Below are 14,015 nucleotides of genomic sequence, written 5' to 3' on the forward strand. Positions count from 1 at the left end.
CCGGGAAGCCCTGACAATGATCAAGCAAACGGCGTAGAAGATGAACACACACACGCTGTGAGAACATCCCCCAGTGGTGTTCTCTGAAGTGACAAACTCCACTGATAAGACAAACGACACCACATAAGTCAGATGGCCATAGGATTTGAAACGCATTAATAATTAGGCGCAATAAACCAGTCCCAAATCTCGGGACGCAAATCACCTAGAAGTGCTACTGGGGCAACGTGAACAGAGCTTCGACGTTGCGCAATGTGTTTAACACACACAGAGGTCATTCCTCCCGAGAGCACCATTATTCACCCCATTGTGGTTTGTGGTGTGTTCGTCTTGTCAAGGGACATGTGGAAGGTGATCATCAGCATCCGAGACGCCATGGTGGAGAGATGTTAACTCGCTCGCCTGGTATACAGAAGGTCATGAGTTCGATCCCGACCCTGATGCCTGTATATTTCGAGTGTGCATGTCCTCCCTGTAGTCGCGTGGATTATTCTTCGGATTCTCCGGTTTTTCACTCCACATTTATAAACGTGTGTTTCAAGTATTTGGCTGCTATAAATTTCGACGTAATAAGCCACTTAATTTAGCTATCATTTGTGGCCAGGTTGCTTCTGAAAAAGAGCTATATAGCTCAGTGGGCCTTACCTCGTAAAATAAAAAAAGTTTTATCGTTAAAATCTCAAGGTGTGGCATTACGTATCATTCAATTGCACAGGTATGACCATCCGTTGGATGGCAAATACTGAGAAATAAACAATATACTCGTGAAAATTGGCTGAACGTTAAGGTCGTAACATAACGTGTGGCACATTGATTAGTGCTTATACTTTGTATGCAATTCTTTTCATCTCTGCAAAACGATCCTAGTATAATAAACTCTAGAAACATGAACAAACCAACGACGTTTATAATTGAAATCAATACATTTTGTAAAATAAGGAATGTAGCCGTATACTGATCTGGCCGAGCAGAGTTTTGGCAATCACGGTATCCACAAATGTACTCCACTTTTACGTGAAAATACATCTGGAAACCATGCTGCAATGGAGGATGGGGAAAAGCCCAGATAACCGTGGACCCCTTTAGTTTCCGCAGATAATAGGAATCACGTGTGATACTGGTGCAGATGAGAGGAACTCTATAGTATTCGTAGGAGATCAGAATTGGTAGACTTATTGGGTAAATGACCTTTGTCATAGTAATGTGGAATTTCCCAAAAAACTGGTTCATTTGAGTGTGGCGATACTTTTTTCGCTTGCCATTCTACATCGTTTGGGAACGTTGCGTTTAATTCAGCAAAATCCTCTCTCTCTCACCCTCCCTGTCTTTGTGGTGTCTACATGCATTAGCAATCTGATGCTATGTAAAGCAAATTGCATTGTAAAACGCTCCTAGGCGATGCAAAGTGACTGATAGCACAACGGCAATAAGGGAACTAATAAATAGTAGCGTGTGTGTCGTTAATAATCTGCAGTCCTGCCTGCACACACTAATACCAAAAGCGTAAGTGACTATTTGACCACTTTGGTGGATGGTGTAAGTAATAGCTCGGTGTAATGATGCTGCATGCCCTCCTCCTTCCGTGACTTGGAGGCGCAGTTGTCTGATGGCACACAGATGGAGCTATCATGAGTGCGAGGCGCACTCCTCCAATGTGGTGCGTGGACGAGGCAGTACACCAAGTAGGTTGGATAACTATTCCGTGCCACTTTCGGTTGCTCTCTCTTCACGCGTGTGGCTTCTTCCCTGGCTTGCTCCGATTTCCTCCCACAGGTGAACACACTCAACAAAATGATAGCGTCCTCCAAATATCCCACGAAGAACCCTTCTGAAAAGGAATCTCGCGACTCAGTGAGGCTTTCCAGGGAAAGGTTACAAACTCACGGTCCCAGCAATAACAGCAATAAAATTCTGTATAGCTTCATTAATGTGAAATACATTACGAAATGTTCAACACTGCGAACCACGTATTTACATTATCCCATCTTATATAGAATTATGGAGTGCCTTAGTCCAAGACATTCAAAGAGAGATGACAACACCACACAGAAACAACAACAACAAAATGATCAAGGGTATGCGGTAGACATGATATGGACTGGCCAGAGTGACAGGAAAACATTGAATTTCGGTTTATTTTTTTAAATATAAAGTTACTGAAATGTCCCAAAACAACAGGCAACACAAGCACTGTGTGTGCCTTTGGCTGCCCTCCAATTTTTCACGTGGAGCATCCGACGCCTTGCGGCCGCTCGCACTGCGAACCGGCACAGCGCGGACGGCCGAGTGCCGTGAGAGAGGTCTCGCCGTTTCACCTAATTTATAACCGTCATCAGTATTTGTCGCACTATAAGTTATCCAGCTTTACTGCCCGGTGCTCTGATTAAAAACACACCGGCGGTACTGCGGGGTGCTGCGACACCATTATAAAGATTGCCTCTTGCGAGGCGGTGCGACGGTAGGCCACGGAACAACACATCGCACGTGGATTAAAGACGGCAAAAGGTGTGTGATGTCTTTGCGAGTTGCAGGACCCCCCGCCCCCCTGGTATTCGTACACATTACCTAAAAAATCACGTCTTCATAGCTTCAGCAATGCAAAATCAGCCTCTGCCATAGAAATGCGGAATTTTTACCACTGACCCTGTGCTGCAAATGCAGAAAAACAGCCCCCGAAACGTTTTTGAGCATGGTGACAAGTTGCATTTACACAAGTCTACATATTGTCTTCTTGGTACTCAACAAAAATAGCTGTGCATTTGCATATCTATAAACACGCACGAGTGTGCATGGAACACTCTGCGCAACTGGAGCTCAGCAATTTCGCAAAGCCTTATAGACACCGCACAATGAAATGCTCCACACAGAGAAGGAGCTGCAATTTTTTTTTTATCGTATCACCACCGACATTTGTAATAGTAGCGTCCCATTATGCGACGATAAAACAGCAAGCTACGGTGATTTGTGTGCTCAATTTAAGTACCTTGCTCAAAAGTCTTCACGCTCTACACTATTTTGATTATTACTTGAGATTTATTTACACATGAACACATAATTTTTCATCATTGAGAAACGTAATTTGTTTTACGCATGTTTTTCTATTGACAAATAAAGCCAAAGAATCAGTGTTCCCGTTTTCACACGTGTGTGTGTGTTGGGTGCTGCTCAAGAGCAGTGGTGACATACATGTTGGGATTTTCATAACTTCTCTTGTATGTTTTTAAAATCACACATCACGAAGGTCCTTAAAGTTGTCTTAATTATCGAGCCAATGCCAGTGTTGAATTCTAATTCCCCAAAATTAGATTGTAGTTTTTTTGGGACTGTAATACTATTGTTCTGCAATTGATTAAATGTCAAATCTGTGGGTCAGTAGTCACAACGAGATATTGGCAAAGCCATGCTGTGCGTGCTTATATTAACATTTTGACACAAAGTAATGTTGCTTGGCAATTGCTCTGACTTGGTAAATAGTATTAGTATTCTTGTCACACTTAATAAAAAATATATTTTACTGCAAAGAAGAGCGTCGTTTTATCGTTTATGTGTACATAGGTATAAACGGCCTCACAAACGTGTGGACTTAGACGATGTATTTTACAGACACTGAGCAGTGTTTCACGTAATAGGGGATCACACACCGGAACCAGTAAAACCAAACCCCAGCACGCTGAACTTCAGTTACTTCATCCTTATTTTGTGGCTTGCATTCAATTTAGCGGATCACTTATTCTTCAAGGTTTGTGATTTGTCTAAAAGGTCCGTAAATTCCGAAGATGACATCCATATGCAGTGAGCTCAGCACAGGGCAACCGCAGAGCCCTGGTAACTTGTGAGCTGAATATATACACCATTTGATTTAAAGAGTTGACAGCCCATTGAGTATGCAACCATGAACAAACCTTTCTTGGTTTACGTTTGAAGGTAACGTTCACGTTTGTGACTGTAAATAAAGGTCAATGTGCAGCCCCCGAAATGTCTTGCTCACACCATTGCTGGTGGAAGGGCCTCCATGGAGACAGTGATGGTGCGGTTGTTAGCCAACTGCGGGCTTATCCCAGCGACCCGAGTTTGATTCCTGGCCAGAGCTGACAACAGTGGTGAGTGATATGTACATAGATCCCTGTCCCGTCACCAACCCACAATGACCAGTGTGTTGGTCAAACAACCCCGACAACCGACATGGCTTAGAGAGGATTCCATTCAGCAGTGGATTGACAAAGGGCTGCACATCATTTATTAGCATTAAAGTAAAATAGGAGATTTGGGCTCTGATCCCAAATTGTAGTGTGCTCTTGTGAATTAAGATGTGCAACTGAAATGTTCACATGGTGCACCTTAGCGCAGTGCCGAAATTCTCTGCAGATATTAGCGAGCTGTTGATTAAATCGAACTTGTACGCCAATGAAAAATATATGCCGCATTCAAAATCATACTTTGCATTACAAACGCATAAACACATGCGGTGAATAATGATTACCACATGGATGTTTGGGAATAGGCAAAGCAGCATTGATTATAGTGGTTAATGAATAATAATTGACCTTATGACAGCTGCATAATTACTGTGAGATTATAATCATAGCCTCCATCACGAAGCACCTAAATCCCTCCAAATGCAAACTACAACAGTGCAATTTTCATTCGGAGATATCGCGGACGATGGATTAATTCCACCCCCCCCCCCTCGTACTACCATAAAATGTGGAATTACTACAGCTGGCTCGGAACTTCTGATGCAGACAAACACCACCCACAGATTGCTTGAGAGCGGAGAGAACACTTTGACTTGATGAGGCACTGCACTAAAAAAGTAGATTCGCGGATGTTATTTTCGGATTTTTCTCAGCCAGGTTGCGAGTTCGAAGCTCAAATCAAGCATACGCTCAAATTGTAACAAAAAAGTGAAGACAGCTGTCTTCCCGACAGACCTGTTGTTCACCTGAGGACGGCTGCTTGTGTTGTGGCCGAAACGTCGTGAGAATTATTTTATTATGTTTTATTTTTATTATTGTATTACTTCCCTTCTACGTGACTTTACCTAAAGAACCAAGAAGATGAATCCCTGCAGTCATGAACGCTTTAAATCGAAAGTGAAAGTAATCGTAAAAGGCTGATGTGCGTTAAGTAAGAGGAATGTCATGACCCGATGATAACAGTTACAGGGTGGGATTATTAGCCTCTCTGCTGGTTAAGGTGATTCGTACACTCACCTGGTTTATTTGTAACGCAGAGGCCACCTGTTTTGATCTCCAGGCAAGGCAGTTGAAACGATGAAGGGATGTATTAAATCGCCCCCTATCCCCTGCCCCCCAGTCGATTGTCAGGTTCGTGTGCGGTGGGGTAAAGTGTGAGTTCTCCCACCTCTTCCAAGATGTTTGGCCAGCATTGTGAGAAAATGTGAGGCACGCATTATTTTTTAGAAGGGTATATGACATTGCCGAACAGTAATGCCATCAATAATGTCCCCGGCTTATTAACAAAGGCACAACTGGCAGTCACAGGACGGTGTCCTGATGTACGGAGTGGGAGTATGCTGGCGGCCACCGTACAAATAACACTCCACTGTTAACGGCACAGATTTGTTTATGAACAATGAATGGTGCTGTGCACGGTTTAAAATCAGACAGTCCAAACAGCCCCATTTGTGTCCCTTGCCCAAGCTCCCATGGAATGCGCAGGCTGTCGTGTTGTTAATCGCAATGCAAATAAACTTCAGAGCACGATTCGTGAGCGTGAGCGTGAGCACGCTAAACGCAAATCTTCTGGCGACACAAAAAAATGTAGTTTCAATACCACCGCGATGCCGTCTTTCTTGATGCAATCACGTTAAGTGGAATCACTTGGGTCTATGGATCTCTGTGTCAATCCATGGATCTCCATGTGAGTCTATGGTACCTGGCAGGTCTCCTTGGTAAGTGGTGAAGCCCCAACCGTCGGTCACGTCAACCGACCATTGTGCAACTCGCGTTTTTTGCAGCACGCACAAAACGAAATCCTCGGCTGTCCCTCGGCCAAGCAGCAGCGAATTTGCGGTTGAAGATCAGCGGCCACCTCGGTTAATACTGCGGGCGAATTAAACAAAAACGGGCCGCCTGCTCCACAGCGAACATTAAAGATCCCTAATAGAGGTTTTTGGGTTAGATCGCGTAAATATATAAATGTGTGGTTAAAACCCGCCACCACCCAACACAGCCAACTAGTAAGGCAATGCAAATAAACTTCAGAGCACGATTCGTGAGCGTGAGCACGCTAAACGCAAATCTTCTGGCTGTTGTCACGTAAACAGAACATGCCAATTCGTACTAGTACAACGATTCACCAGTAAATTACAACCAGCTTAATCATGCGACAGCCAGATTATAAATGTTGTGGCTTGGCTCTCCAACACACCGGTGTGCTGTACTCGTGACGAATTGGCACGTTCTGTTTACGTGACAACCCTTACTAGTTGGCTGTGCCGGGTGGTGGCGAGTTTTAACGACACATTCATATACTTACGCGATCTAACCCAAAAACCTCTATGATGGATGATACTGGCCGCGAAAGCCTACGTGTTAAATTAAAGATCCCGTGATGTTATTCGAAAAGAGACCGGGCCATTTGTACGGTCACGGTCAAAAGTTTACCCACATTCGTACGCTACTCGCAAATCACTCGAGCCGTCAGCAGCAAACACTCCTGGCGTCTCTTGCCTCTCCTCCGCTGATAATTCATAAACCAGTAACGGCATTCACGCAAGAGGCCAAGGCAACGTTAATGAACCACTTGCCACTGATGTTGCTTCATTTCAAGAAGTGAACCCGGGTAGACGTGATTGCAAAACAGGTGGTTAACCCATCATGCCACCATTCCCCATGGTATATAAAGGAAATGAAATATTACACATATATGGTGTGTAAATACATAGTGTGTGCTCTGCACATACGTAATAAGACTATTTCAAAACCACTGCTCGTCGAAAAGGTCTCCACCCCACATCTTGTCAATCGTGGTTGTTGCTTGACCAGTGCCATTTGGTGAATGGGGGCCCATAGCTGCCTCTGATATCACTCTCCACTGATGTCAGTCATGGCTGTTTAGTGGAGTGCGCTGCCCGCTGTGCCACCGCTCAACCCCTGGTAATAATATATCTCGGGGGAAATATTTGGAACGTAAAATGCCAACAAAAAAACAAATTACTGTAAAAATCACATTTACCGCACAGGGCCGCTAAAGGACATCAGCAAAGAATAGTAAACATTCCTCTGCTCGAAAATTCATGGCAAAGTCTTAACCCTAACCTTCACAAGTGTTCAGCAACATGGCTTTTCATTGTACACTGACCTCTGGCAATAGGCATGAGAAATTTGAATTAAATTTGAAGGGAACGGCTGGGGGAAAATAAACAGCTCGGTCTTGACCTCCAATTTATCTTGTGGAGCCCTTTGTGCCTCACGCTGGGGGCACTGGTGACCTTATTTCTCCATTTACAACACCCACATTCAATTTTTCCACATCAACTATGGGAAGCGGGCCAAGAACAGATGACATTTATCGCTTTTCTTCCTCCAAAACAAAAGCGATTTCATCTTTTTTTACATTTCAGTGACTTTTTGTTTGGAAGTGTTTACATATATATGCAATTGCTCGTGGGGCAACTATCAGCACCGTGATCAGTTATGGGCCTATTAAATACAAACAGTGACAAATCATGGCTCCTAATTGACTCCTTTTCAGTTCATCATGAGTTGGGGCTTTACCGATGGCCTCAATCCGCTTCAATGTTAAGTTAGGTGCCAATGTATCTCTGCTCAAACAAGGATTTTGTAATGATCCTTTCAAACGGTGGCCCACTAAGCCATTGGTAGAAAGCACACGTGTCTATGGTAGGGGCCAGTCTTTCTAGATAAAAGCCATAGGACAACCATGCCTCAATGTTGGCATGCAATGAATATAATGCAGTGAGCACAGCATGTTTCACGAAAATCTATTCAACTCATCTGAGTTGCCCTTTGTGTAGTAAGTGTCTGTCCATTGCTATTATATTTGTTTAGCAAGACCCTGAACAATGATGTTTATTTTTTTTACAATAACACCCTAAAAGAAAACTTTACCAATATATTGATTTCATTGCTAATCAACAAAAGATAACTGTGACGTCATTCAATGCAATTCAATGCCCCATAACGTGCTTGAGAATCATGACTGCTGTGCAAGGGGGAAATGTGGGAAATGTTGCCTCTGACATTGAGCTGTGTACCACCATACAACAGTGCAATAATTTAAATGTAATTTACATCGGACATGGTTTACTTACAATCCACGTTATTCGTGCACTAACACTGCAGTACGGCCAACCAAATGATATTTATTTATTGATGGCAAGATGTATATACGTGCACCATAGACATGCGTGCATAAACGATCATTACGACTAAACAACGTACAATTGTGTTTTCTATGTGTCCTAAGCACATGTATTCCTATAAACATAAGCTTTGCCCTGCAGTAAATGTTGTCGCTTTTGCGTCGATGAATTTATTTTATAATACAGGTTTTTTGGGGTAGATCGCGTGAATATAAATCTGTCGTTAAACCCGACACCACCCGACACAGCCAATTAGTAAGGTTTGTTTCGTAAACAGAACATGCCAATTCGTTACTAGTTCAGCACACTGGTGTGTTGGGGAGTAAACCCACAACATTTACCATTCCAGTACGACGTTTCACCAGTAATTACAACTAGCATCATCAGGCAACATCCAGATTTAGAAAATTATATGAACGCAATCTAACCCAAAATAAAATCTGTATTATGGATATTGGTCGTGAAAGCCTACGTGTTAAACGGATTTATTTAAGTTCTGTGAATGCAGTTGCTTCCCTTATTCACACAAAAACACAATTTAGTGGAGGATCACTGAATGTTAGCGAGCACCTACTGAGGTTCTCAGAGCACATGAGAGTGAGGGCATTTTCAACACACGACTAAATATGCTGTTGGCTCTCCATTTCTGAAGTGGACATTCGGCACTGGGTATTCAATTTTAGGTTGAGAAAACCTAGGTGCAGCCCAGATACATTTTAAATATGAGTACTACGACACACTAACATTGCATTGTATTAAAAAGGACGCACAATGGCACTAGTTCTCAAAAAACTGGAAACAGCACAGGTCAAAGCATATTCGTGAAACTCCATATCATGTCTCCGCATCTTTTTTTGATACTGCCAATTTGATACTGCCAATCCTGCATAATGCATGGGCATAATGACTTTAAACCCCTCGCCAAACCTCCTACGCATTTCACAAGTAGTACTAATCGCATATCTGCATTCCCCATAAATATGCTAAATTCCTCTTGATATGCAAATTATTTAGTCAAAGCGCTCTTCGCCCCTCCATCCCAGCATAAATAGTCGCTCCAAGCCTGGGGCGTGCCATTCAGACTCTGTCTACTTGACAGACCTGTTCTCCACCTGAAGACGGCTGCTTGCGTTGTGGCCGAAACGTCGTGAGAATTATTTTATTATGTTTTATTTTTATTATTTTATTATTTTCCTTCTACGTGACTTTACCGAAAGAACCAAGAAGATGAATCCCTGCAGTCACGAAAGCTTTAAATCGAAATGTCTCCGCATGTGAACAAAAAAGTATAATAAGTATGTGCAAAGGCCTGTATAAAAGTTATCTCTCTGGACAATTCCTAAAACCCATTAACTGGACTAAGGCAATGAGTAGGCCAAAAGTGCTGCACGCTGATTGGAGGCGGAGCGCAATTTTAACTTTGAACATCCACGTGCCAGCTTTCAGGCCACGTAGCGGGCTCACAAGACGCTCCAACAACTTCAGCTTTCAAACTGACGCAGCGTGTCATATAATGCGGAAAATACGGTAATCGGAGGGGGGCTTAAGCTCGATGTAAATTGTGAAACCGTCGCAAGGATGTTTGCGTGCACGTACCCCGCGACCACACCGCTGGACACGGCAAAGCCACGATGCTAAAGCTCACGGCAAGCGGCGCATCGCGTGCGGCCTACCGACAGCTCACCTTGGAGCCGTTGAGGACGTAGCGATCTCCTTGCCGAGAGGCCATGGTCAGCAGGGAGGCCGCATCGCTGCCACTGCCTGAGGGAACATCGGCAGCAGCGGCAGCAGCGGCAGCAGTAGCAGAAGCGAGAGCACTTGAAATGCATCAACAAACTAACGTCTCTCATTCGCCCACACCTCGCGCTTCTTTCGCAGACTGAATCGTTTGTAATGGAAAGTATGCATGGAGCACTGGCTAATTACGATATTAAAACTAACAATTATGAATATTTATCCACGAGGCTTCACTGAGTCTCAAGACGACTTTTAATGATGCCCAAGATGCTTGGCCAATCCCTCGTTGAGTAATTTACATGAGAACAAACCGTTGCATCCAGATAAATCAAGATGCAAATAAGGGACGCTCAGTACTGATTTTAATATATATATTCAACACATTCGCCAATAATATGGCTTAATTTTTTTAGAATCAGGGATGTTTTAAGCAATGGCCCTTTTTCATGGCACATCGAGGAGTTGTCAGAGACAAGGTTCACGAGGATTGGAGGACTGCACTTTCCACCAAGGGGGACCTTGTGAGATATACAATTAAAAGACGGTTCCTGATGACAAGTTTTTTTTTTTTAAATAGGCATGTGAATAGTTACCTAAATCGGAGCTATCGAGTGCCATAGAATCCCTTCTAAATAAATAAAAAAAAAGTGTGACGAGATAGGTTATCGTCTCAGTAGCAGTAGCGATAGCCAGGTCACCAATCTATTTTCTGTACTGCGTTCTACTGGCCAACGTGCAGCTCTACTGGCCGATGTGCAGCTCTGATGGCCAACGTGCAGCTCTGCTGTCCCGGTGTTTCAAGGCTACAGCAATCTCCGTGCCACTTGCGAGCACCGACGACAAACCGCTTCATCACAAGCACCAACAGAAGGGTGACATCAATGCATACTACAACGATGTTCGTTTTACATAAACACCCACATTTGTTGCCATTTGGAATGGGTTTCAAATGTACAATGAATGTTTTTTTCACCCGTTCAATCGTAAAATATTGCTACTTTGGGTACAATTTATAGCAGCACACAGACCTCTGTCTGTGGATTGAAGCACATGAGTGTTTTTTTATTGTGTACAGGCGGTCTAACCCAGGATCATGTTTTGAACGCGATTTTAAATTTATCGGTATCAGATGCCAAAGTGGTTGCTTTTGGAAATTTCCGCAGAAATATACAGTCGTCATATAATATGCCAGAGTCGTGGCAAGGGGACAAGATATTACCTGTAGGAGGAAAATAAGTGGAACGTGCTTCATTTCACAAAGCAGTGAATCAATGTAATTGAATAACACTGAACAGTGATATATTAAAAAAAAACTGTTCAAGTGTGTTTACAATTATATTTAAATTACATTACTAATCTGGGAATGATTAGCGATTATTTAATTCTCATCATTCATTATCTATCCACCGCTGGATGAAGAGCTCCTCACACAATCCATCGTGGTCCTGTAATCCCACAGCCAATCTTGCTCCTGCACACAAACGCATTTCATCTCTCCATCTCCTCGGGCACCGTTTGTCTTTTGGCTGCCATTCCATCACTAGCCTTGTTCACGAGCCATCATCTTCTCTCCAACGTGTGCCCCAACAGTGGCCACTCGCCTCTATAACCAACAACATGCCTCCGATTTGCATCTGTTCCCTGACACGCGTGTGGCCCGCTCGCTCTTTCTCCACGAGTCGTTTCAATCGAATATCTCTTTATATTTGTTTGCATCTGGCTCTGTCCCCACCCCTGTCCCAACCCCCCGCCGCAGCTGCATCTCTCAGCTGTTGTCCCAAATCCTTCGTCAGCGTCCACGCCCTCTGATCCGTATGCTGTGGCAGGCACTGATTGAAAACCACTGTGCTCCTGGCCCGCACCAACATTCTACCCCGAGAACGTTTGTTGCGGTTTCCCCTCTTTCCCCCGGCCCCCCATAAGCACACCGCTCCTCCTCTACCCCCATCTGTCGGACCCCCCCCCCACTCTGTATGGGCACCGAGCAATGTTGTTCTCCCCACCCATAGACTCCTGCAAGCGCAGCTGGAAAGCCCCTCCCTCTTCCGCCCCTCCCTCTTCCGCCCCTCCCCCGTTTCCCCCTCCCCCGTTTCTCCCTCCCCCGTTTGCCCCTCTCCCGTTTCCCCCTCCCTCCTTCCCCCCTTTCCCCATCCCCCCCTTTCCCCACCCCTCCTTTTCCCCTCCCCCCTTTCCCTCCTCCCCCCTTTCCCATCGCGGTTTTTCTGGCCCCCTCCCTAGAAGCCCCCCCCCCACCCCACGTGCATTGTACCGGACTTGTAAGAGTATCTCGACACAAACAAAGCCACCATAGTGTCTGTCCAGCGTGTCCAGCACCTTCTAGAGAGAATATCACGCTGTCTCACTCCTTATCTCACTTGTATTTGTCTACTCTCTTTGTGAAGTCAATTAATTGTGCAAGTTTTGAATAATCTCTCCGTCCTTTTTTGAAGGTATTAGCCAACATAACTTGAGAAATGTTTTGCTACCATAGACCAGATTTATGTAATCCACTGGATTGGCGAAATATGACGTTGGGTATCAAACACAATTGTCTTGCTTTCATCATCAAAAGACATCCGCTTTACAGTTGAAACTGACACAGTCATCCGAGACATCACTTACATTTGGATAAAAGATTAACATTATAAATATATAGATATACTCTTCTCTATAATGCTAATCTTGTTTGTGTGATCTCTTATAAGACTGTCTTTCTCATGTCACGACGGGAATCCCGCAATAAAGCATTCAACATTCGTTTAATCTGGAGATGTGGATATCAGCTTGCGGTATATTAAAATGTTATTGCCTGTTTTCAAAATGTGATATGGATATTATATTACTGTATTATTACCATCATGTTTGTATCTGTTAAACACCAGACTGTCTCTATTTGGCCTGCTATTATTATAAGCCAACACTTCGTAGTTCCAGGCTGGGGGAATATGTTGATAAACATCAACTGTAATGAAAGCAATGCAATGCATTGCCCAATATTCAGAGTTTATTGTTCATTTCTAGGTGGCGAAATGTTCTCGAAAGACAAAGACTCCTATGATGTAGTATATCGCAAGGATCTGTAAATCCCTGAGTCGTTTTCAACCTGGGGGGGAGGATGGTTTCAGAGCTGCCAACTTCACTCACAAGCGAGAGTGCGAATTCAAATCATTGTGTCTCTATGTTCAATGTTGGGCCCAAGCCAGCCCTGTGAAGTCCTGTGTATTTACAAGGAAAAGACAAAAGGACACCGTGAGCAGTCATCCCTCTCCTCCCGACAAATGCCATGTCCCCATGACCATTGGAAAGTGAGACAGCCTCGTTCATGAACAGGTCAAGTAGTCTCGGCTTGAATTCCCACAATAGCCTGAAGAATCGAGGCCAAGGCAGCACTTACAGGCCTGAGGGGCTCGTTAAGTGTTCCATGTGGCTCACTGTGCAACAATCATTGTATTATTGTATTGTACTATAGACAAAGTATCCCTGATAAGAAAAACCTTGAACAGTCAGGCAGGCATTGTCATCAAAAATGAGGCGAGAGATGAGGTACAGTGAGGAATGTGTGTATGTGTTTGCAAGCCATTTCTGAAATGAGTTGTCAGAGTTGTCAAGGTCAAGATTCAATGTCAACAAATTGCCACGTACTCCATTCAGCTGTTGTCAATGTGTGCCAAGTTTCCCCACTGTGGCATTTTGGATGTCTCCCAATTGTGTAGTGCGACGAATTCTCATGCTAAGGTCATGTCGACTTTAATAAGGTTTCGAGGTAGTAAAAAAATGTGAAGAAAATACAAAAATCCAATTAGTCTGACATGAACCTTATGGCGGGACCCCGGGGTCCCGAATAAACGGAAGTCAAAATCCGAATTAATTTATAAACGCCGTGACCCACCTGGCACGGTTCATTCTGTTGTCGTGTCGTCCAAGCTCA

The 14,015-nt window shown here is 43.9% G+C and overlaps 1 protein-coding gene across 1 annotated transcript in view; it reads right to left on the reverse strand.

Annotated features, from left to right (window-relative positions):
* Positions 1–14,015, reverse strand: part of ACAD8 (acyl-CoA dehydrogenase family member 8) — a 617,085-nt gene that overhangs the window by 210,478 nt on the left and 392,592 nt on the right. The window contains exon 5 of the mRNA XM_078608250.1: positions 10,035–10,111. Within this exon, the coding sequence (XP_078464376.1) occupies positions 10,035–10,111 (77 nt within the window). The remainder of the gene's footprint in view (positions 1–10,034; positions 10,112–14,015) is intronic.

This window comes from Lampetra planeri, chromosome 29 (assembly GCF_965212315.1).
Source record: "Lampetra planeri chromosome 29, kcLamPlan1.2.h2, whole genome shotgun sequence".
NCBI lineage: Eukaryota > Metazoa > Chordata > Hyperoartia > Petromyzontiformes > Petromyzontidae > Lampetra > Lampetra planeri.